Below are 25,557 nucleotides of genomic sequence, written 5' to 3'. Positions count from 1 at the left end.
CGGTCCCCTTTGGCTGGTGGGTCAAGCTAGGCTAACCCCTATAATGGGCCCAAAAGGCCCTTTTAGGTGCACGGCCAAAATAACTCTTATTCGACACTCTTAACTATTTTTACCCAAACTTCCTTTAGGCCTTAGGGACATATTTATGAGTCTTACCCACGCATATATGTCTCATCCCTCTAATCATATCTTCTAATCAAGTTGACACTCTTTGTGTAACCCGTTGTAGGATCCGGACGAAGTTCAAACACAACAAAAGTAGAGATCAAGTGAGTACTTAACGAAAACAAAAAGGAAATTTATTTATTGGGATCGAACATCTATTACAGGAGAAATTGCAACGAAGTTAAAGCGATCGCAGACAAGTGCTTAAGAAAAAGAAGGTGGTTCCTTCAGCTAAAAGAAGGCATCTCCGTCATCTACCAAAGATCTTGGAAAGGGAAGGCAACCCATCTGAAGAGAAAAACAACGAATAAAAAAATAACTATGGATGTGGTTCACCAAGGAAAAGAAAGGCATCTGGGCCTAATGCATGACTACTCGATCATCCGAGACAGTGTGAAGAAGAAAATGCTACACCAGAAGGCAGTAGCATCCTTACTTCATCTTAGGACTTGGGAGGGGAATCGACGAAAGAACTCCATTACCACTTGATCTTGTGTTGTAAAGGGAAGCCACCAAGAGGATACACTGGGTCAACATTCCTTTTGCGCGAAACACTCCTTTCAACATCCTTATTGCACGAAAAGTGATCGAAGAACAAACCGTCCCAACCCGAAAATAAAGGTCTCATCTCTAACTCAAAGAAATCTGAAGACTTGAAGAGAAATTTTAAAGGTAAAGAACAACCTAGGAAAAGTTGTCCATGAAGAAAAACAAATAACAACCAAGCTATTTATAGAGGGCAGATGAAGAACAAAGGCATAGGCAAAAGCGTTGAAAAATAAAGGTGCATCCAAAACTAACTAAGTCATATTGACAGTACAAGAAACTACGGCGAATCTCTGGCCGAGTCAGACAGAGCATTAATATGACAAGAAACGACTAACACTATGCACCAATGGAAAAATGACACGAGCCCCACGATTGACGGAGAAGGTACCGTGGCTAGTTAGCCAAAAGATAAACTCAGAAAACGCACAATCTGACGCAGCGGAAAATTCCGTAAAAGAATTAGAACTCCGTCTAAAACTTTTAAAACCTAGAAAAAGCCTTAGAACTCCGTCTAAAGACTATAGAACCAAAATTATAAGAAGTAATACTAAAATACTGAATTTTTATTGATCAACTTGAATGAATAAAACAACTACTGAATCTCCTTTATATAAACATTAGAGTTTTCCTAAACCTAAACAGACTCTAATTAACAATTTCTAATAAATAAAATACTAGTTTCCTAAACCTAATCATATTCTAATAACAACTTCTAAATAGATAAAATACTAGAATCTAAAAACTAAAAGGTTTCCAAAAAAATATAAAACTGCTAAAAATAATAATTCTCTACGAACAAAAGTATTATACTACTAAAATAACTAGATTTTAAGATATCCAAGATACTTGGAATATCTCATGAAAATCTCCCTGCATCAGTCTCCTCTACTTCAAAGAAACTCGCCTCGAGTTTACTAATTGACTTGAATGTTATCTTGATTGACACTCCCTTGATATATCCTTCTCGTGAACTATGCATAGGAATTACCAAACTTTCAGATTTGATTGACGATTTTACTAGGCCATAAAATATTTTCTACCTATATTTGTAATTTGACTCAAGCTCTCTTTTCACCCCAAAAATAAACTTGTACAGATCATGAGTATAGTGATTGAAAATTATGAACTTCGATGTAGACTTTCGAATAAAATTACTTGTCCATCCATGTGAAACAATTTGAGATTCGCAAAATTCTGAGAACAGATCTTCGTATGAAGGAACTTCAATTGGACTAATGTCTGACTTCCGAAGTTTTTCACCTTCCTTTGATTCAGCTTCTTGCACAACGTCCTTTGTCTCAATTTCCTGAACAACGTCCGTTGTCTCAATTTCCTGAACAACTTCCTTTGACTCAATTGGTTGAACCACTTCCTTTAACTCAATTTTCTGTATAATTTCTTCAGAAATAATTATTTTATTGTGTAAATTGATTTTAGGAGACTTATCCTTAAACACAATAACATCGGATTTTGCTTCATGAACAATATTGTTTGAATCGTCTATGGTGATAATTCGTGGTGGTTCAACATTCTCTAAGGGAGTCGTTTTTACCTTTTTAATAGTTAAGTGAGGTTGTTTTTCCCTCCGAAATCCAAACTTCCTATATTCCCGTTCCTCAGCTTCAATTTTTAGGGCCAAGTTGTACGCCTCCTGAATAGTCCATACTGTAACTATCCCCACTTTTTCTCGCAAACTAAATTTTAATCCGCTTAAAAATCGATTTGCTACAACATCTTCATATTCTATAATGTTCTCCATAATGTTTCTTTGAGCCAGTTTTGAAAACTCCTCATAGTACTCATTCACTGAACGCAACCCTTGTCTACAGTTTTGGTATATCCTTAACAAGTGTTGTTGATAATCAGGAGGTAAGAACCACTCCTTCAAGTTCTCTTTCATAGACGGCCAACTCTGAATTGGAGCCCTTCCTTGTCTCTTCCTTAGAAGTTGTAATTGATCCCACCAATCTGCAGCACTCCCTCTAAGTCTATAAACAATGATTTAAACTATCTGCTCATTGAGAATAGTAGCACACTTATTAGTGACATGTCGTTCGACCTTATCTAGCCAATCGAAAAACTCTTCAATAGTTGAATACCCATCGAAAATTGGTATTTCTTCGTTGATCTTATACTCATTATACTCTCTACGTGGGTACACTTGAACTGAAAAACTGTTACCATGATAGTAATTCTCCATATTGAGTGATTGATAACAAAATAGAGAATACTAATAATAATCTGATTCTTCTTCTTTTTTTTTTTTTGTTTTTTTTTTTCAACCAACTTTAGATGCATCTTTGGCAAATCCATCGATGTGTTCTAAAGTGATCTTCGCGTAGATGATATCGAACCAGGCAAATCCTCGCTCTTGATGCCAACTGATGCAGCGGAAAATTTCGTAAAAGAATTAGAACTCCGTCTAAAACTTTTAAAACCTAGAAAAAGCCTTAGAACTCCGTCTAAAGACTATAGAACCACAATTATAAGAAGTAGTACTAAAATACTGAATTTTTATTGATCAACTTGAATGAATAAAACAACTACTGAATCTCCTTTATATAGACATTAGAGTTTTCCTGAACCTAAACAGACTCTAATTAACAATTTCTAATAAATAAAATACTAGTTTCCTAAACCTAATCATATTCTAATAACAACTTCTAAATAGATAAAATACTAGAATCTAAAACCTAAAAGGTTTCCAAAAAAAATATAAAACTGCTAAATATAATAATTCTCTACGAACAAAAGTATTATACTACTAAAATAACTAGATTTTAAGATATCCAAGATACTTGGAATATCTCATGAAAATCTCCCTGCATCACAATCGGAAGACCAAAAGCCTAACGCAGAGATCAAGATATAAAGGAATGAAAATCGTCTTTCAAGGCAGAGGCATTTATGCACGACGCATGCAAAGAAACACGTCGACAAGCTCGACAAAAGCGAGTTCGGCGAGCTAAATCCATCGACACAACCCTGGAGAAAGAGCCCTGCAACGCTAACCTCACAAGCACCGCTGGCAAAAGAATCAAGGCACACGGTGAACAATCGGGTTTCACGAACAACCATGATTAAGGTATGTTCGAAACTTTAAAGATTTATTTGCTGAAGTTATTTATTGCAGCATCATAATCCGCGTGCGGATTACACGCACAATAAAAACCTAAGCGAAGAGACTTCTAAGTTCTTCTAATCCTTAGTTTCTCTACTTTCGACTAAGGAGTGGCTTAACCTCGTGATGATCCAAAAAATGATTATCAGTTGACTAAGGTCAATGAGTCAAGAGAAGACCAAAAGCCCATCGAGTCAACCCGCGTCAAGTCAACAGGCAAGTCGAAACCGAAAGACTTCTGCTACTCAAGCCCATAACTAGGGGGTTGGCAGGATTGTCTTAGGCGCCTTCAGCCCCGCCCTCACTCAAATACAATCAGGTTTGCTCTGGGATCTACGAAAAGGTTAGGGAAGTCCCGTACGCAAGGTCGATACCTTAAGCCCTAAAACATGGGAAGGCAAAAACGTGCCTTACACTTACCGACTTAATCCCAAATCTAATCAAAGATCCCAATTGGCGAGGATCTTAAGTATTTTACCGAACTTGGGCTTCAAGAGTCTCACAGAAGGAAACATCTCTTAGAAGATCTATCAACTCGGAAAGATAGCTATCGAGGATCCTATAACAAGGATTTTCCTAAATATCTAAGACAGAGATAACTCCAAACCGAAACTCTCGATAACCTAACTACGAAAGAGTAACCCCAATACTAGACGGTGGATCTCAACCACCTTATTATCACCGTCAATCGACTGACTGAAACCTATGAAAGGGTATCAAATCACCTCGAATAGTGTACCCACACAAACGTTCACAATCGAACTCCAAGGTTCATTCTATACTTAATCTTTTATCTACAAAAGCAATCTGACTATCTTGAGCATGAGATATGTCTCCGAGCTCCTTGCAGGTTTCCCCCTAGATTTCTAGGATCTAGAGGAGCTTGATTGGTCATGGGAGGAATCAACGAAGTATAACCAATCAAGCAGACGAATTCCGACATCAAGTCATCTTTGTTCTGACTAATATCGGATTGCCAAAAATCAAAATCAGCAGCAACAATTAAACCCTGCTAAACGCATGTAGCAAGAAGTAAGCCCTTTTTGCATAGGCGATGACCAGGCCATACAAAGAAAAAGTAAACCCCATTAGAGAAGGTCGTAAAATAGTCAGACCATCAAATAAACAAATAAATAATTATAACTTACCGTCTACGGTGATGACCGAAGCAAGACAGGTACAAAAAGAACAATTAGTTTAACACGAGGTGTTTTCAACTTGTCAGGCACCACAAGTCCTGCATAGCCAGGCTCCCTAGCAAAGAAGAGATAAGCTCTGCTTCGAGCACCTTCAATGAAAGAGTTTTTTTTTGCCCCCTACTTCGTGACCAACTTCCTTTTTGCCCCCTATTTTTCGTAAATTCAAATTTGATCCCATTTTGTTAACACCGTCAGTTAACTTTAGTAGTTTATTTTTTTTTGTTTCCATAATTTCCCAAGTTATAAAAGTGATTTTGCAAATTCAAATTTGGCACCCTTTTAAATATGGGTTGGTTCCCAAAAAATTGCAACTTATTTAAAACAAACTAAGGGGCCAAAATGGAATTTGTCTTAAAAACATTAAAACACTTCTCTCACCTCCATCCCATCACCTCTCTGTTTCACATCATCACTCTCTCGCCACCTCATCATCTTCTCCGGCGATGGTCGTCGACCGGCCAAAATGTTGGACGACCATCAAACATTTTTTTCCTTCTCTCTCTTTTCTTCTTCTTCTCTCTCTTCTTTCTTCCCTCTCTTTCCTTTCTCCTCTCCATACTCTCTCTCTTTAAAGCTTCGGGTAAAGAAGGAGCCCCTTTGCCGGAGTCCTTGGTTTCCGAATGAAACCAGACCAGACGAGATCAGATCTGCTCTTGTCTGGAAATCATACGAGATCTGGGTCTTGTCTGGGAAGGAGCTCATCCTCTTCATCGGAGCTTTAGAGAGAGAGGGAGTAGGGAGATAAGAAAGGAGAGGGAGGAAGAGAAGAAAGGAGAAAGAGGGAAGAAAGAAGAGGGAGGGAGAGAAGAAAGAAGAGGGAGGGAGAGAAGAAAGGAGAGATAGAGAGAAAAAAAGTAAAAAAAAGTTGATAGTCGCCGGAAATTTTGGCCGGCTGGCGACCATCGCCGGAAAAGATGATGAGGTGGCGAGAGAGTGATGATGTAGAACAGAGAGATGATGACATGGAAGTTAGAGGAGAGTCTTTAATGTTTTCAAAACAAATTCCATTTTTCCCCCTAGTTTGTGTAAAATAAGTTGAATTTTTTTTGGGAATCAACCTATATTTTAAAGGGGCCCAATTTTGAATTCACAAAATCTATTTTATGACAAGGGAAATTATGGAAAAAAAAAATTAACTACTAAAGTTAACTAGCGATCTTAGCAAAAGGGGGCCAAATTTCAATTGATGAAAAACAAGGGGCCAAAAAGGAAGCTAGTCATAAAGTAGGGGGCCAAAAAGGAAATAAGTCTAAATAAAATCGACGTGGCAAGTACTGATAAATCAGGCGTTGTGGTGGACATCTATAATAAGCCCTGCTTCGCAGGCAGGCACGTTCAACAACTAAGCCCTGCTTCACATGCAGGCACCTTAAATAAAATCATCATGGTAAGCCCTATTGGTTAGGCACGTTTAAAAAAAAGGAAAGCTCGCGTCCTATGATAAACCAACACGGTAAAATCCCACCATGCCAAAGACAAGAGATTCATGAACTTTTTATATGTTTTAACTGACTATAATGACTTTCAGAGATAGGGAAAGTGCAGACTTCTCCCGGAGGACTTCGTTTCTTTAGTACACTAACTTATTCATGTGTCAATTTTGTGTGATGGATGCGTGGGGAAAACAAGGCATTCTTGAAGATCATCAAGATCCAAAAAAGAAATTTTAAAATCAAGAAGCGAAGAAGATAAAAATGTTTTTTCATTATAAAGAAGGAATATGCACAAACTAATGGGAGAAAAAGACGAGATGCCTGTAAAGTTCGGAGGAAAAGGAGTCCTCAATAAATGAACAGAGGTGTGCTTTACATGAACAATGTAATTAATCTAGCAAGGACCTATGGCAACTAATAGAAACTGTCCCCTCACACTTAAAAACTACTTCTCGATAGTCATTAAGAACTTCTTTCTTGATTTGATGAAGAAACATAGGTGTCGGGTTCGTTGAATTGCTTCAAAAAAGGAAGGGTTACAAATATCTCAAAAGCAAAAAGCCTTGATGCCACCGGGGATGCGCTCCTTTCCTGTCAGCAGACCGTGATCATAAAGGTTAGATTTAAGTCTCATGAAGAACTGAGCACGGGGTGAAGAACGACGAGAGCTTGGAGGAAGAAAAACATAGGCGACAAGAGAAGACAAGCTACTAAGTTCAAACATTTAAAAAACGCATTGAAACTCAGGAATGAAGGGATGCTATAGAATTGCGCATTGGAATCTAAGAGAAGTAAAGATAAGTGAAACTGATAAGAACCTAATTCCTCATCTAGGCTATCCAAAGATAAACGTAATAATAATAGAAAACTTTATTAATAACTTCAAGATTCATATTCATATCCCCTAACTACTAAGAACTCAGTCATATACATGGGCTACAACCAAACAATTTAGACTCCAACTAGGACTCAATATTTAAAAATAAAGAAATATAGAAACTCATAAATTACTTAGAAACTCTAAAATATGGAAACTCCTAATATTAAATAATTATAGAATATCTTCCAAAATATAGAAACTCCTAATATTAAATAATTATAGAATATCTTCCAAAATATAGAAACTCCTAATATTAAATATAGAGAATATCTTTCTCTATCATTCCTCCTCCCTTGACAGCATCCTTGCCCTCAAGGATATTCTCGATCATAGTTAACACCTTGTCTCCCTCATCTTTGACAATTGGTATTTCATCACAAATCGCAATATTGAGGATAAGTGCCTTCTTCAAAACAGAAAAATGAAAAACATAATGAATTTTAGTTCCCTATGGCAAATCCAAACGATACGCTAGTGGACCGATTCTTTTCAGTATTTTATATGGACCATAGTACATTGGAGATAACTTCGAAAACACCCTTCTTAATGTAGAACTTCCCGTCTCAGAGCAGCTACTCTTATTAGATACTACTTGTTCGGAATATCCTCCATATATGATCAGTTTTGTTTCCTTCAGTGGATTGATCTTCATCGAACAGTTTGATCGAGGAGAAGGTCTAAGAACATTTTCATCAATGTGACTTTCTTCTCTATGGATTCTTCGTTTTGTATATTCATCAGGATGGCATCGATGTTGTCTTCCTTTGGGATATTTTTGTTCTCTCTGCGAGCTTCCTTCTCCTCTACTTTGGATGTTTTTATCTCTGTCTTCTCCTTACCTTTCCCGGACTCCTTAACCATATTTGAAAGACGCTCAAACTCTTCTTGATATTCATAGTAGGACCCTGTTTCTCGTAATTTTCCTAGTGAGTTCCCTGCATCTTCATACGGTGTTCTCCCGAAGCGACCTACAACCGCTTCGACAAACTCTTCCCATGAACGAAAATAGTTACCTCTTTTAGCCCAACGACACCATTGCAATGCCTTTTCATCCAAGTAATTGATTGCAAACTGAATCTTTTGATCTTGTGCAATGTCATAGAACTCAAAATATTATTCAGCTTGAAAAATCTATCCTTCCACATCTGATCCGTTAAACCTTGTAAATATAACCTTTCACCTTTAAAACGATAACCTCTTTCAGACACAATCTCTCTATTGTCGACCAATCGACAAATCTTCTCAATCAATAACGATTGATTTAACGTCATCTCCGTCATCTTCTCTGCCAATTCACCTAATTGCTTCTTCATTTTTTTTCTTCGAGTTTGTAACGAAGACAAAAGTAATGCGAAAGCGAATAATAGGAACGTCTGCTCTGGATACCAATTGATAAGAACCTAAGTCCTTTTCTAAGCCAGCCAAAGATAATCGTAATACTAATAGGAAACTTTATTAATAACTTCAAGATTCATATTCATATATATCCCCCAACTACTAAGAACTCAGCCATATATATAGGCTACAACCAAACAATTTAGACTCCAACTAGGACTCAGTATTTAGAAATATAGAAATATAGAAATATAGAAACTCATAAATTACTTAGAAACTCTAAAATATGGAAACTCCTAATATTAAATAACTATAGAATATCTTCCAAAATATAGAAACTCCTAATATTAAATAACCATCGAATATCTTCCAAAATATAGAAACTCCTAATATTAAATATAGAGAATATCTTTCTCTATCAGAAACACCACAAGTAATCGAGACATTAGAAACATAAATTAATACCTAGTCGTCAACGGGTCGTGCAGGCTTTCGTCGAAAAACATAAAAAGAAAAGGCGGAAACGACATATTTTTATTCATGCCTTGATAATCTGTTGCAGAAGAAATTATGACTGAAAGAATAGACTTCACATCTCTGTTGAATCTATCAGAATATATTGCAAGCCTCAGGAAGATTTGCAGGCGAAAACCCGAAGGAGACTACGAAACCAAGCTGACATCCTAAATTGGATTACGCCATGAAGAAATACAAATTCCACTCCAAAAATCATAAAAGCAGGTTCTCACCTACACAACCAATCGTCTCCAACCCATACAAATGAATGGAGGGAAGACATACAAAATCAGGTGGAGGCAGCACTTCAATGGAGGGATGATGTCTACTTTTCTTTAGAAATTTTTTTAGAGTTTATTGGATAGAGAAGTAGGATCAGACTCGAGTAATTCTATTCAGTCGAAAATCGATTACTATCATTTTGTTTTCATTTATTCGTTTTAGGGTTTCTTGAATTAATTGATTTGCTTGAGCTATTATTTTCAAAAGATTTTTGATTTGTTCGTCCACCAACATATATGTTCGTCTTCTTCACCTAAAAACCTAAAACCCAAATTTCCGTTCTCCCTTATTTTATGAGTTCTGTTTTCCTTCTTTTGCTAATGAATTTAGAAAGGAAGGAAAAAAGAACTCATAGGATCAAGGATATGGAAGTTTGGATTTTAAGTTTAAGGGTGAAGAAGATGAACATATCAACAATTTCTTTTCCTTTCATATTTCTTTATGATTTGAGGTCCTTTTAGAGAGTAGGAGAAAAAAGGTTTTTCCCATATTTTAATTTTTAAAAAAAATTGAGAACGTCTCAATTAATAGGGGTCCAACTAGAAAGACAACGAGAAAGACAAGAAGATGATGATTAATATGAAAAATGAGAGAGGACAAATACGAGGGACTTCAATAGAAACAAGAGAGTTTAAAGAAAAAAAATGGAACTATTGGAAAGTTGAAGTTTCACTTTTTAGTTACTGCATAAAAATACACAAAAGAGAGCCATGGGCGTCAAGCGGAAAGCTGATTACACTTCAGAGACCGGACCAATCTAAAAATAACCTGAAAGAATTTTATTTGAAGTGAATTATTTGGTGAAAAATCTATCTCTCATATCTTGAATCTTGGAAGTCTAAGTGTAACGCCTCAAGTCCAGATTTCCACGTCAACCTCCATGAAAACGTAAACTTAAAGCATTTTTCTGCAAAACAGTTAACACAATCGATATACTCGTCAAATAGTCAAATAACATCGAACATGAAGCTCATAAGTAACTAATAAATCAAATGACGAAACTTTACTAAGCTTTCAAAGCTGGAACGATGTCTTTAAATTATCGACACATGAGTCGGAAGAAAACAAAATAAACAAATAACTTAAATAACTAATTAGGAGATGTAACTCCAAACAACTACCTACTGAAATAAAAGTAAACTGTTACGAAACTTCTTTGAAGGCTAACTACGACTCAAGCAGATGACATTAGATTTTGAAATCCCTAAAGCCTTAATAGACAACTCTAAGAACTATCAGGACAAAAGATAACTCCATAGCAGATATATAGGTGTTCACATTAGTATTCAAGTTGTGACAATTATAATAAAGGAACCCACAAATTTAACAAGCAATCAAATGTGATATCGTAAGTTAGTGTCCATCAGGGAAATCAGATCCTTCATCTGAACCCTTGTTGTGTAAGAATGTGGTCTACAAGGCTACCCTTGTGTTAGCGCCGACCCCATACACTCCATAGATAGATCGTACCACAGTACGCCTTTATGATGTGAACTCGTCGGTCCCAACAAACCGTCGAAGGGTCAGACAAACCACAAAACTTATATAATCCTCCACCAACTCCATCACATCACACAAGCATCATAATATCATACCACAACATACATATGTATCATAATAATGTCCACCAATAACTAAGGTAAATAATGATCTAGGTATACCAATAACTTAAACAATATGCATTCTCATATTATTCTGAATTCTATCACTTATTCGTGCATCTATATATAAAGATTTCGTTTATTAGCAAGAGATGCCTAATTTCAAGAATTATATGCTTAAATCTTGTGAAATAAAGGGGTTTTAAGCCCTAATTATTATTGTAATACTTGTGGAATTTTCCTATCATCATACGAAATTAGATACTCATACATGAATGTAGCATGAGAATGATAATAAAGATTGTATGCTTCATCATCTATACCATTAAGCAGATTTCCTTCAAAATCTAACACATAGATGGGATTCAAAGTGACCTAAAATTCTGGTTTTACAGAAGTGATTAATCTACGACCTCTAACGTGTATTTGTTTCATGAATCTTAATCTATATTCGAATAATACAAAATCTAGGGTTTATATTATTCTCTATTTGTCTAGATTTATCTATGAATGACTATTCAAGCCATAGGGAGATAGAAACCTACCTTAAATCGAAAGCAAAACAACCTCACGCGAAGAACGAACGAGAAAAAGTCACCCAATTTTGAACCCTTCTTCTTCTTCCTTCTCTCTCACTCTAAAACACCAAAATCTCTCTCTAGCACTATACAGCTTTTGCCCAAAAAGAGGAGAAATGAATTACGCGCAGGATTTTGAAAATATTTTTATTCTTAAAGTGGTGGGGTGGGTGTTACACTAAGTTAGATAGTAAGATGTGTTTCTAATGTGGAGACCACAATCTAAATATTATTGTATAAGAAAATGATTATCCCCTTCAACGAAATTGAAAAGGGAGTTTGTGAATCGACCACTCTCATGTTGGTTTAAAGCATCTCCAATACAAAACTAAAAGAAAACTCTAATCCAAAACTCTAAAAATATGAAAATGATTTAGGTGTCGTTTATTAGATGGGTACTTTTTTATTTAATGTTGCGTGGATAATTGGGATCCTTAATACAAATTTCACATAGTAAGTTTTTTCTTGAGACATCTTAGAATTAAATGCTGCCACACCATCTTAAGACTCAAATTGGGTTATGTATTGTAGAGAGCTTTTAGTATAAAATAAATAAAAAAATCGTAGGCGGCAGTTAAAACTTTTCAATTTGAGTCTTTGAATTTGAGATGCTCTCATATTTCAAATCTACAAGACTACAGGCACTATTGGTATGGCACAATTCGAAGCTTTATACAGGCGGCCAGGTAGATCCCCTGTCGGCTGGACAGAAGTGAGAGAGAAAGCATTTCGAGATCAGACTTGATCCGGAAGACAATTGGTAAAGTGAAGTTAATCAATGAAAGAATGTTGCTAGCCCAGAGTAGGAAAAGTTGTGATGCCAACAAATGACGACGACTGTTAGAATTCAATGTAAATGGCATGTGTATGTAAAGGTGTCACTAATGAAAGGAGTAAAGAGATTTAGACTTCAGGCTAAGCTAGTGCCAAGATTTATTTGCCCTTTTTTTTATCCTTGAGAGAGTTGGTGTAGTAGCATATCGAGTATGTTTGCCACCAAAGTTAGTGAAATATCATAATATGTTTCACGTCTCACAACTAAGAAAGTATCAACCAGACCCATCGTATGTGATTAGTAGGGATGAGTTAAAGATTGATGAAGACGCGACCTATGAGGTCATGCCAATTATGATTTACGACAAACAGCTAATGGTACCAAGGAACACGGATATCCCGTTGGTGAGAGTTGTACGGAGGCACAACAACATCAAAGAATCAACATGGAAGAGGGAGGCAGAGATGCGATAACATCCAGAACTCTTCACAGATCAAAGCAAGGGTCTAGTTTAACTTCGAGGACAAAATTTCTTTTAAGGGGAGAAGACTGTACATCTCAAGTTTTCAGATAATATGAATGAAATAATAAGGTCGGATGAAGGGCTATTGAGGCAATTGGGTCGGGTTAAAATAAGACTAAACTTGCAATCAGTTCGAAACCAGGGGGCTTTTTGCAATCAGATCTAATGCATGGACTAAATAGGGGTTTCAGCTAGTTAAGGGTATGAACCAAAACAGACTTAGGGTATGAGAGAAATTCGATGAAAGAGAAGAACTTTTAGGAATTCAAAGGAAAATACGTGCTTTGTCGAGTTTAAGCTTGAAGTGACCTAAGCATGGCTTTTGTGAATTTTGGTAAGATATTTACTATTTCTCTCTATAACTCATTGTTTGCGCGATTTGAGTTTGAACTCGAATTTGTAGGAAGTTTGAGAAGCAGTTAGGAAGAAGCAAATCAAGAATACTCAATCAAGGTAACATTTATAGTTTTTATGATTTAATTTAGTTGTTCTAAGTTCTATGCTTTGAGGTTTATGAAATTTGGGATTTTTCTAGCTCATGTAATTCTAGGGTTTATGTTGTCCGAAATTAGGTAATGTTGGAACTTAAACCAAGTTAAAGAGGTTAATTGTGTTTGATTATTGACCAAACTACGCTTTGAAAGTCTGTTACATTCAGTCTATTGTTTTAGATCTTAGACGGACTTCCCTAAACCATGAAAGTCATAGCTAAGGATGTCAGATTTCCTGATTGTTATGGTACAAGTCGTTTAGATCTCAGATGAGAAAGTTATGACTGTTTTAGCGATCTGTGCGCAGTTAGAATAAGTGAGTTGTTGTTGTGTGTATATTGATATTTCGAGAACCGTACACTTTAAACATGGTCGAGGCACTAAGTAACAAGATGTTAGAAATTGAATTATCTTTCTAATTATATATGGTATGATCGAAACAGATCATAATTGGGACATGAATGAATCTAATACGAAATAGAGTCACTTGGGTTCTTCCGACGTGAATGCGAGTCAAGTATAATTTTTTCTTTCTTTTCTTATGGTTCTTTCAGAGTTATTTATTTTATTTTAAGATTATTCTCGAAAAATCTATGTTTTATACTTGCCTAGATTGTCAAAAAGGAAGTCAAATTGAGTGGGGTTGAAATGCTCGAAGCAAAGCGTATGGGGAAGGAAGCCTAAATCACTAGGTAGGGGAGATCTCTTGTTTTTCTTTTATATTATTGTCTAGATTCATGCTAGGATTAGGAGATATGCATGCATCACTATATGTAGACAGATAGATGATCATATTGCATGATTTATACCGTCAATTTTAATTAAGTTTATAACGCTGATTATGCCAAATTCGGTAATGGTTTTAAAATAAAGTTTGTATCGTTAATTTGGACTATTGATAGTTTTGATGATTTAGACTCTGATTTCAATAAAACATCCATCGTGAACTTTGCTTACTGATTTGATGGTTTTGTATGTGCAAAATGTCTTTCAAGTGATTTCTAGAGAAATGGTTTTTGAAACGGATTGTAATAATCGAGGTTTTGAAACATAATTTGTATGCCATATGTGATTACTGAAGTGGGACTGAGACGAGTCATGAGGGTCTTGGCTGTAGTGCTCAACTCTCTGGCCAGGATTCTTGCATTAGGTTCACCCTCGGGGCTCAGGGATTTGCTACCTCTGACCGCTCGACTGGCCTATAAGCTTGTTTTGTTCTTACCCTCGGGCCTCTAGGATTGTACACCTCGGACTGCCCGACTAGTTTGGTGATTGGGATCCCTCTGCATGTTATGATATGACTCTTTCTTGTGACACTTTTGTGTGTTATAAGATTAATAATGTATTAAAAAGCTATATCTTAGTCGAGGGCGTAACAGGTGAGTTTGGAATCATCTTAGATGGTGGGTGAAGGATGTTCTTACAAGAAAAAGGTATTATTTTTTGCTTTTGACATAATAAATACTTTTCCCGCACTAGATATAGTTGCATGCTAGGGTCCCGATGAGAATAGACTTTTCGTCCTGAAACGAATACTAGAGGGACGATCTGATTATTCGAATTCTGTGAAGCAAAAACGTATCTAGTTAAGCTAGGTGTATATATTTATAATGAGGTAATTGATGCACCCGAAAAGGTTGCACACCCAAGCGGAGGTATCAAGTAGTAATCCGGCAAAGCCGGGATCGATCCAAGGATAGGAAGGTAGTTTGGATATCGAAGGGTTTTATCCCTCGGTCTAGATATTAAAAGCTAACTTAGACTAAGGGAAAGAACAAAGTTGAATGGGGGTTTGATTGATTAAGCAATGAGAAATAAAACAAGTAAAACTATACTAAATAATCTAATGTAAAGGGGTGAGAAAGATTCGAGAGAAGAGTCGAAGGAACAAGAGTCGGGAGACAGTAAGACTCGATTCGGACAACAAATAAGTGAGAGAGGTGTCGAACCGAGAATCCAATAATGATAAACCTACGACTACGTGTAGTTCGATCTAATGTTCCTAAGTATAATCGATATTCGACTCCTAAAGTAGATGTCTCTAAGTACTACGTATATCCGGAGATCATACTTAGTCAAATAAACGTCTAAATCGGTTAATCCCGAATCATCGAAAGTGTCGTCTAGTCGCCTAACTATGTGAAGTGCATGACAAGACACATGAAATTATGACTTAGACTACGATCGATATCGAATACTTCGTTTCGTCTATTAACTATGCGAAGTGCTTGACAAGACACATGAAAATACGATCAAAACGATAATCGATATAAATGAACATCAATTTATAATCAAAACATCAAATCATATTAAACATAATCACCAATTCATCACATTTCATCTCATATAATCGACAAACTAAAGTTAGCTAAACATGGTGATTGAATAAGAAATGGAAAGGAAATGGTGAGAGAATCCCCCTTTTTCGATGTAGTTCGAGGCTAAGATCGTCGGAAAATATGAGTTTTTAGTTGCAGCCGATCTCCCCTTAGCAATTTTCTGGGTTCCCCATAGCGATCACCATCATCTTCTCCATTTAGAACACAACCTCCATTAAAGCTAACCCTAGCTTTCTCTCTCTAGAAATTTCTAACCCAAAATCAAATCAAACCACATGGGTAGCTAGCCAACAATATGGGGAATAAAAGCCCTAAGGTTTCCGGCCAAGGAAGTGGCCGGAAAACCCTGGAAAAGTCCGGCCAAGGTTGATGAGGTCCGGCCAAAGCACAAATCCGGCCAAATCAAGCTATCCCGAGCCGTGCTTAGGCGTCCCGTGCTCATCCCGAGCGAACCGAGCTGCTTCCGGCCGAGTTTCTTGTTGTCCCGAGCTGTTCTTTGACATCCATGGCCGTCCCAAGCTTGCAACAGCCGTCCCGTGCTCACTCCATGCCGTCTCCAGCTGCAGCCGCGTCCCGTGCAGATGAACAAAGCTGCAGCTCGCATCTCGTGCTACTTGAAGCTCCGAACAGCAGCTGCTTGAAGATCCCGTGCTATGTTGTGCCGCTTCCCGAGCTCTTTGTGGTGCCGGCCAAGTTGGCCGGCACTCCTCCTCCTCTCCTTCAAGATCTCTCAAGCCCTAACCTTTATCTCTCCTCAAGAACACCTCTCTAGCCTCCTTCTCTCTCTAACTCTTTTCTTTTTGTCACAAGCTAGAAGATGATGAAGAAGATGAATAGTAGCCTTTGACCCCTTTCTCAAACTTGAGTCAAACCCTAGACTTAGTCAAAGTTTGACTAAGTCTTTAGACCATTTCATCTTGGACCCTAAAGAGGTGCCTCTAAAATCTCTACTCCTTTCTTTCTTCTTATTTTCTTTGTGGGCTTGACTTTGATTCCCAACTAGAAACAGAGGAGAGTGCCTTCAAGAAAAGACCTTGGCTTCTTCCTTTCATATCTTCTCCGTCCGAACTCGGATTCGACTTCCGTTTTCACCGTCGGACTCGTCATTGACTCCTCTTGTCATTTGATTTGCTTGAAATCTTTTTCTCTCGTTTTGCGCACATGAAATGATAATGACAATTCGCTCCCTTTATTCCGATTTACATGTTTATCTCCAAATATGATACCTAACAATAAAAACACATAAATAATTAGAAATAAAACCCGAAAGAATTAACTTATCAAAGTTAAGTGACCTAAATGTGTCATTTTCATGCCACATCAGTAATCATTTCAATGATTGTTGAGTCGCCTAGTGAGAGAGTGGCTTACCTACCTAGGGGTAAGACACTTTCTCGAGAGAATGCTAGTACTTAGTGCTGGTATGGGATGGGATGGTACTAGCCAAAGTACTATTGAGTTCTCTAGGTAACTATTTTTTTTATTGAGAGCATACCATGGGTTGGCAGTTAAGTCTGCTATTATATGCTAGTATTAAGATTAATATATATTTATATGTGTGAATATTCTACTTGCGAAAAGGGTTTTATCGTAGTTTTGTTTTGGGACTCCTCTACCAAATTAACTCGTGTCGGTGAGTTACTTATCCCCTACCAGCTCTTAATATGCAGGTTCCTAAGTGGAATCATCTGTAGTGACTTGGTTAGCAGATAGATTGCATTGGTTGCGGCGTGGTGCCACTTTGGTGCTATTTCTTGTAACTTGGATTTTGATTCAGATTCGAAGTTATACTTTTATACATTAAGAACCATATACTGTATATATTACATAAGTTTAACAGGATGAGTTAACCGAATTCTGGTATATGCACCGAAAGTATGGTTTAGTTGATACATAATTGAATATCGCGAGGCATAAATGTCTTTGTATATGCGCCGCTCCGATATATGTGTACCACTAAAATGTAGTTGACCGCGACGTTCTCTCTCGAAGGCGTCAGCCAAAAGGTATCTACCGTGCCTGTAGGGCGCGGTGGACACCTAGTTAATCTATATAATGGATCTGATCAAGTAACTTTTGGAAATGGGTTTATTTTGCTAGTAAAGAACACTGGTAACACAACACTCGGATCTCCATCTTCTATTGTTACACTGAAAAATGTCTTCCATGTCCCTTCCACTGTAAAGAATCTGATTTCCATTTAACAGTTGACCAAAGATGATGATTGTCTGGTAATACTTGATAAATATATGTTTTTTGTGGAGGGTCGGCTAACAGGTAAGCGGGTGCTTTAAGGTGTTAACAACAGAGGACTTTATCAATGTTATGCCTCTGCCTTTCGAGCTTTCAATAACTATTTTAGGAAATCTCATTCTTGCTTCTTTGGAACAAATATAAAAAATAATGTTTGCATATGAGATTGGGACATCCCCATTCTCGTGTGTTTTCTCAAATTAGTTCTAATAACAAACTTTCTATTTCTTTTGTTTCAAATTCACTTTGTTCATATTCTATTATTGCTAAGTATCATAGACTTCCTTACGATTTGTCTACTCATAACTCGTCAACACCAATCTAAAAAGTCCACTCCGACTTATGAGGCCCTTCTCCGGTGATATCAAAATTAGGTTATCGATATACTTTGGCATTCGTTGATCATTTTTCAAGGTTTACTTGGCTCTACTTTCTGAAATCAAAATTTCAAGTCTTTGGATGCTTAAATAGTTTCCATACTCTTATTGAAAATCAATTTCAAACTAAATTGCAGTGTTTTCAAAGTGATGGATGAGGAGAATTCACTTCTCATTCCCTATAAAATTATTTTCAAAACCATGGTATCCTTCAACAACTATCTTGTCCTCACACTCCACAACAAAATGGGATCGTTGAGAGAAAAGTCAGACATGTTGTTGAAACGGCTTTAGCTTTTTCGCATCAAAGTCATCTACCCTAATCATTTTTGCAAGAAACATTTGAAACAATATTTTATCTCATCAATAGGAGGCCTAACATATTTTTGAAAAATAAATCGCCCAATCTAGCATTGTTTCTCCGGGTTCCCAATTAAGAATATCTTTGTGTTTTTGGTTCTCATTGCTACCCACTTCTTTCACCAAAAAGTAAAAATAAACTTGATTGCAAAAGGTTACCATATGTTTATTGGCTATAACATCCAACATAAAGGATACAAGTGTCTTGATACAAAAACCTCAAGAGTTTATATTTCAAGGGATGTTTTATTTGATGAAACCCTTTTTCCATATGCTATTCTTGGTTTACAAAATATAGATGACCCAAATGGTTCTTTTTAGAAACACCTCTGAACACTCTAAGAGTACTGATTTCAAAACCTAGAGTTCTTTCAAATCCTTGCTTACCGAGTTCTCCTTCAACCCCATCGTTACCATCTTCTTCTTCTCCATTATTAAATTTTGTTCCTGATGCTCGTATACCAAGTCCACCACCTTCCTTAAATAAATTGTTGTCTGATCAAAGCATTGGTTTATAACTTCCCATGATAATTCGAGGTAAAGATGGTATAGTGAAACCCAATCTTTTTAAATCTTTATTAGCGTCAAAGAATTTTGTTTCTTATGCATTGATTACTTCCTTACCGTCGTTACTCGATGAACTGAGTTGTAACAATGAAGCAAAAATAGATCCTAGATAGCAAGCGGCAATGACAAATGAATTTAATGCTTTATTGCGAAATCTTATTGGTTAGAAATGGGCGTACCGTGTTAAAACAAAGAGTGATGGGACAGTAATCGCTATAAGGCGCGACTAGTTACAAAGGGTTTTCATCAACAACGAAGTATAGATTATGATGAAACATTTTCACCTTTTGTTAAACTAGTAACTATTCGTTTGGTTCTTAATGTTGCAGTTACGTCTGGATCGAACATAAATCAGTCGGATTTAAAAACTGCATTTTTGCATGGATTGATCGATAAAAAGGTTTTTACGGATCAACCTATTGGTTTCATTGATATGGGATATCCTGATTAAGTTTGCAAGTTGAATAAGGCCCTTTACAGCCTTAAATAAGCACCGAGTGCATGGTTTAGTTGATTCACAAGTTGTATTCGAGAAATTGGTTTTGTGGCTTCTAGATCAGACCATTATTTATTTATTTTCACAACTCATTGTTCAAATACCATTTTGTTATTATATGTTGATGAAATCTTAATTATGGGATCAAATTCGTCAGTAATTTTTCATCTAATCGTTTCTCTTCATCAAAAAATTTCTATCACAAATCTAGGAGAACTTCATCACTTCCTTGGTATGGAAATAAATCACTCTAAATTAGGTCTATTGTTAACTCGGACTCGTTATACACATGAGTTAATTAATAAACTTGATTTACTCAACTGCACATCAGTATTAACACCATGTTCTATTGAAAAGGAACTATCAATCCATGATGGTTCTCCTTGTAGTGATCCAACTCTTTATCGATCATTGGTTGGCGGTTTACAATATTTGTCTTTTAACTTGACCAGATATTAGTTATTTGGTAAATCAAGTTTGCCAATACATGCACTCTCCCACTAATGTTCACTTTGCAGCTGTTAAAAGGGTTCCTCGTTATTTAAAAGTAACATTGGGTCGTGGTCTATATTATGGTACTGAATCGGTTGGTCTAGTACAAGGTTTCAAATCCCAAATTAATGCATATTCTAATGTTGATTGGGCAGGCGACCCGGATACAAGAAGATCTATTTCACGATGCCTTGTGTTTATCTTGGTTCTCATCTGATTTTTTGGTTCTCTAGAAAGCAGCCCACCATCTCTCTTGCTCCAGTACATTAGTAGAGTATAGAGCTATGGCTATTACAACTGCCGACATTGCATGGTTAAGTTTTACTTCGAGACCTAGGTATTTATATGAAGAGTCCTCCTACATTGCATAGCGACAATGTGAGTGCCACTTCTATCGCTCTCACAATCTAGTTTTACATTCCCAAACAAAACATATTTATCTTGCTATCATTTCGCTCGAGAGAGGGTTAATCGAGGAATATTGCAAGTAAGATACATTTCCACCCAATCTCAAATAGCGGATATATTTACTAAAGGTTTAGCAAAGGAAAGGCATCAATTTCTTTCCACCAAGCTCTCACTTCATGATCCGAAGGTTGAGCTTGAGGGGGAATGATAGGGCATTGACCTATTCGATATTGACTTATTCAAATGTATTTTAAATTTTGAATGTTTGTTATTAAGGATAAGAAACAAATCTTTGAAAATTTGATAGATATAATTATGTTGTGAAATATTATATAAAGAGATCTCTAGATGCCTTGTTTAGCATCATAGAAATATTTATTTCAGAGGTATTCCTGACTTGTTCATTCAGGTTTTGGATGCTTACTGCATATTTTTTAGTTGTATTATTCTCTTGAGTTTTTTTTTTGAAGCCACGAGAATCGATTTCCATTCATAAGTGATAAAATCACATTGTTTACATGGATCAAATTGTTATTTCTCTCTTCCAACTTCATGAGAGTTGCATACCTATAAATGCAAAGTACCTCGTGAATAAGAAAAAAACTTGGACTAGACTCTGACGAAGAAAGATAGAAAAAAGATGAAAGGATCCTAAAGATCACAAATGAGAAGACCCTAAAGGTCAACAAAACAACTGATAATACAAAAAAAGAAAATACTAATCAAACAACCCCGTCACATTCGCCGGAAAACCGCTATTGTTGCCGGAAAACTGCCACCATTGCCAGAAAACTGTCGTCATAACCGGAAAAGCCACCGTCATCTCTGAGGGATGTTGTATGGCCCGAGGACGAAAATACTAAATCTTTGGAATCAGACTTCATAATATCTCTTGAATTCTTTGATCCTGTTCTAAATCTAACCCCAAACACAATCTTCTAAAGATCATCTTTATCTTCATCTTCGTTCAACACTGATGCAAAAATCGATTCTCTTTTACTAGATCTAACCTTTGATGGAGAGTTGTCGATTTGGAACTTATTTCTGTCAAATCATGAAGTTTAAAGTGAATATTAACTAAGAAATGTATAGAAACGGAAGACCAGGAATAAATTTTGGAGTCGGTTTGAGGAATTCTAGGGATAAAATCAAAGTTTCAAACAAAAACCGCCAATAACTGCTCCGGGAGAGGAATTAGGAGGTTGCGCCACCAACCCTTAAAATCCCTCCGCTGCGGAGCAAAACAATTCTTTAGAGTTTGAGTCTCTGGATTTGTTTTATAAGAATAGGGAGGATTTAGTTTGTAAATCAATTATTTGATATAGTGGATTTTGAGTAGACTACGATCCTGTGATTTTTACTTACGATATTGAGCAGATTTTCCACGTTAAAATCGTTTGCTTATTTACTTTCTGTTCTTCAAATTATTGTTGTCTTTGTTCTATATATTTTTCTTATACGCCAACACAAATGAGGGTAAACTTTATTCCGTTGCGCCATTGTGCGTCGCTGTTTTCCCCAACGAATTAATGTTTCATTTTTAATATCTAACATGGATTGCTATAATACTAATTGTTATTAAATGAAGTTCTCCTTTCCACAGCAAAAGAAAAACAATATGGACAATTGTTTCCTTTTTTTCATTTTTCATTTTTCATTTTTCATTTTTCATTTTTCATTTTTCATTTTTCATTTCATCCAATATAAAATGTTAGCAAAAATAAAATTCATGACAAATACATCAGGTGACTATCAAGTGGATATGTACTCAGTTCAACAAAAAAAAAAAAAAAGTGGATATGTACTCTTTTTTGTCTAGATATTTATTCCATTTCTTGTTTCTTATTTATTATAAGATAATACCGGAAATTTTGAGGACTTATTGTCCACTATTTTATTCTCCATGTGTCAACATCAAAGCATTATTGTATTAGTTTTGTCCACATACCTCATCACCAAAAAATAATCCTAGCTCACCGTGATAAAGCTCGCCGGAGAACAGGTATAAGCATCGCCGGAGCACTTAAATGAGGTAAATGCCCTTCTGTTTGCAATATTTCGATCGTATTCCGACCACCCAAATGAGTTTTTAAATACATCGCCACCTCTACGGGTACCGATACATCTCTTGCACTTTGTATTATACAACATGGTACTTTTACTAAGCCTAAGATTCCTCTCAAATCACTATTAAAAACGGTTCGACATACAAAAAGCGATATATCAGGTCTCATGTTAAATAACGTTCGACTAAATTCCCGAACAGCAGCTGGTACATCCGCTCCAACGGCTAATGGTGCAAATCCACTAACCCAGGCTGAGTAATTTGCTTCCATAGCCGTAAATACTTTCTCAATTTCTCCTCGTTCAAATCCACCGTGGTAATCCTTGTCATTTAAAAACCTAATCAATCAAATCTTTAGTAATTAACATGAAAAATTGTGATGTTAACATAATAAAAGCGTCCCGTTCCACAAATTTAAAGCTGTAGTTATTAGAGATGGGTTAGATAAAACCTTAAAGATAACTAGTTAAACTTTACCTTGGTGAGGCACCAAGAAGGACTAGTTTGGTGAAGAGTTCAGGGCGACGAATGGATGCGAGAATTGCTATCATAGCGGACACGGAGTGACCAACGAAGGCACATTTGGAGACACCAAGGGCATCAAGAATATGAAGAACATCGTCGACATAGGCATCAAGAGTAGTATATCGACGAAAATCAAAGTAATCTGGATTAACACTACCTGCGCAAACAAGATCATAAAGTATAATCCGAAAATTAGGAACAAAATAGGGTAGAATTTTCTGCCAAGCGGATTGATCTGTGCCGAAACCGTGGGCAAAGACTACCACCCTTTCGCCGTTTCCGATTACTCTAACATTGAGAGCTTCAAGCAAATTGTTTCCCATTATTTCGGAATGATTTGATAAGAAGATGAAAACTCCGGCTTAGAGCACAAAGAAAGAAAGGGGAGAAGATGAAGAAAGGGGAGAAGAGGAAGAAAGAAAGGATATTGCTTTTTCTTTTTTCCTTTTCCGGGTATAGTTTTCTATAGTATAAATGTGAGATATGGATGGTTTTTGGTAGGTGGGTTGGTGTTTTTTGTGATAAGGGGAGAGTGAGATTGTTTTATATTGTTGCCATAAAAAAAAAGTAGCTTTGAAAGACCTATCATATATTAAAGGCTTTTTGGCTTTTCATTATCCAATATGAAGATTCATCTTGTTGTCCTCAGGCCCCACAAACCCTAAATGACCCCAAAGGATAATATTATCCGTTGTCTTTTCCAAACCCTAATCGAACTATTTGATTTTTTTTCAATAAAGTGTATGTGAAATAAGTTAAATCTTAGCTGGTTTGGGTAAGTTTCATATAAGTTTTTTTCGTGGGAAGAAAATGCTCACCTCTGTTATACGAAGGAGAATATTTACTTTTCGAGTATTCTCTGGATTTTATGGAAAGCTAGATGCGACCACTGCTTTCAACACGAAATCAATGATCTTAATAAAATCATCAAAATGATTGAAAACTTTCCGAGAATCAACAAAAAACCGGAGAAAAACAATATAAAAAAGAATGATAAATGGCAACCCCCTTCAAATAATTTTATCAAAATTAACGTAGATGCATCGTTTATGAATATAAAATCTAATATGGGAATTATATGGGAATTAGCTTAATTGCTCATAATGCAGAATCGAAATTTATCGAAGCTCAGGTGAAATCAGCTAGAGCAAGAAATAGTGAAGAAAGCGAGACTATGGCAATCCTTCTCGGAATAGAATGGGCAATAGAAAGAAATCTTACATCTATCATCATAGAAAGTGACAACATCAATCTCATCAAACACCTTCAGAATAATAAGCACGCAGTGCAATGGCAATCACTCATCCACATCAAGAAAATTCAGAAATGCAGGAAAGGAAAGTTTTCCAGATGATTAAATTCAATTACACCAAAAGAGAATTCAACTCGAATGCAGACAAATTAGCGAAATGGGCGAGGAAAAAGAATTTAAGCAAGAGGTGGAATGTTTCTTGTATTTTAGTTGATAAATATTGTAATAACATTTTCATTAATTAATGAATGTCTAGTTCAACCAAAAAAAAGATTGATATGATCCTTTTGGGAAGTTATGGATGGTTTCATTTCGACACATCACGTGGCTTATAGTAATATTAACACTAGTAATATCTTTTACAAAGTCAGCGTTTGGTTATTCAAGTGGTTGATAGTGTTGACAATAAATCTAAAACCCCGGGAGTTCTAGGTTCGATCCGTAGAAGGAGTGGAATTCATGGTTATTGAATCTGAGTTATTAAAGGTATAAATAATAATAGGTGACCAATACGTGAACATTCCATTTTCTTATATGGACAACTATTTTTGGGTCCAATGCGAGTCAAATATTTTTCGTTTACTTCACTTTGATTTAATAAGGGGACGACTCTTCAAACACTTGAATATTATGAAGGAAATAGTCCTTCGGTCTGAAGGAGATGTCCTTCCGAAGGAGTGTCCTTCGACCAAGTTGGCAATGCGTATAATTTTTCAGTTAGGATGATGATGACTTCATCCAGAAGATCATCTAGTCTGGTCCAATTAGGGGTCGTAATGCTTATCTAGAAGCCGCTTACGATCGTCGGATCACTTCGGTAATCTGCGGCTAACTTAGACCGGATCCTACAACGGGTTACACCAAAGAGTGATAGCTTGATCGGAGAGAGTTGACTCATGGGAGCTTGCCTATAGATGGATATGATCCAATCTGGTAGTGCCAAAAGATAGAAAGAATCGGGCTTGAACAAGAAGT

General features: G+C 36.4%; 1 protein-coding gene across 3 annotated transcripts; it reads right to left on the bottom strand.

Annotated features, from left to right (window-relative positions):
* Positions 1-10,110: 10,110 nt before the first annotated feature.
* Positions 10,111-23,897, bottom strand: LOC147538060 (alpha/beta-Hydrolases superfamily protein). 3 transcript variants are annotated; one of them, XM_086642184.1, is made up of 3 exons: positions 23,283-23,888; positions 22,689-23,143; positions 10,111-10,387 (listed from the first exon to the last, which is right to left on the bottom strand). In XM_086642184.1, the coding sequence occupies exons 1-2, from the start codon at positions 23,651-23,653 to the stop codon at positions 22,714-22,716; spliced, it is 801 nt and encodes a 266-aa protein (XP_086498310.1). In that variant the 5' UTR covers positions 23,654-23,888; the 3' UTR covers positions 10,111-10,387; positions 22,689-22,713. The 3 variants fall into 3 exon arrangements, with proteins under 3 accessions (XP_086498310.1, XP_086498308.1, XP_086498309.1); XM_086642182.1 differs by lacking the exon at positions 10,111-10,387 and adding an exon at positions 21,224-21,971 and having other exon boundaries at positions 23,283-23,897; XM_086642183.1 differs by lacking the exon at positions 10,111-10,387 and adding an exon at positions 21,224-21,784.
* Positions 23,898-25,557: the final 1,660 nt, after the last annotated feature.

This window comes from Eschscholzia californica, unplaced genomic scaffold (assembly GCF_041429995.1).
Source record: "Eschscholzia californica isolate CP2 unplaced genomic scaffold, dmEscCali1.0.p SCAF_5, whole genome shotgun sequence".
Classification (NCBI taxonomy): domain Eukaryota; kingdom Viridiplantae; phylum Streptophyta; class Magnoliopsida; order Ranunculales; family Papaveraceae; genus Eschscholzia; species Eschscholzia californica.
This window is presented reverse-complemented; position numbering and strand designations above follow the sequence as displayed.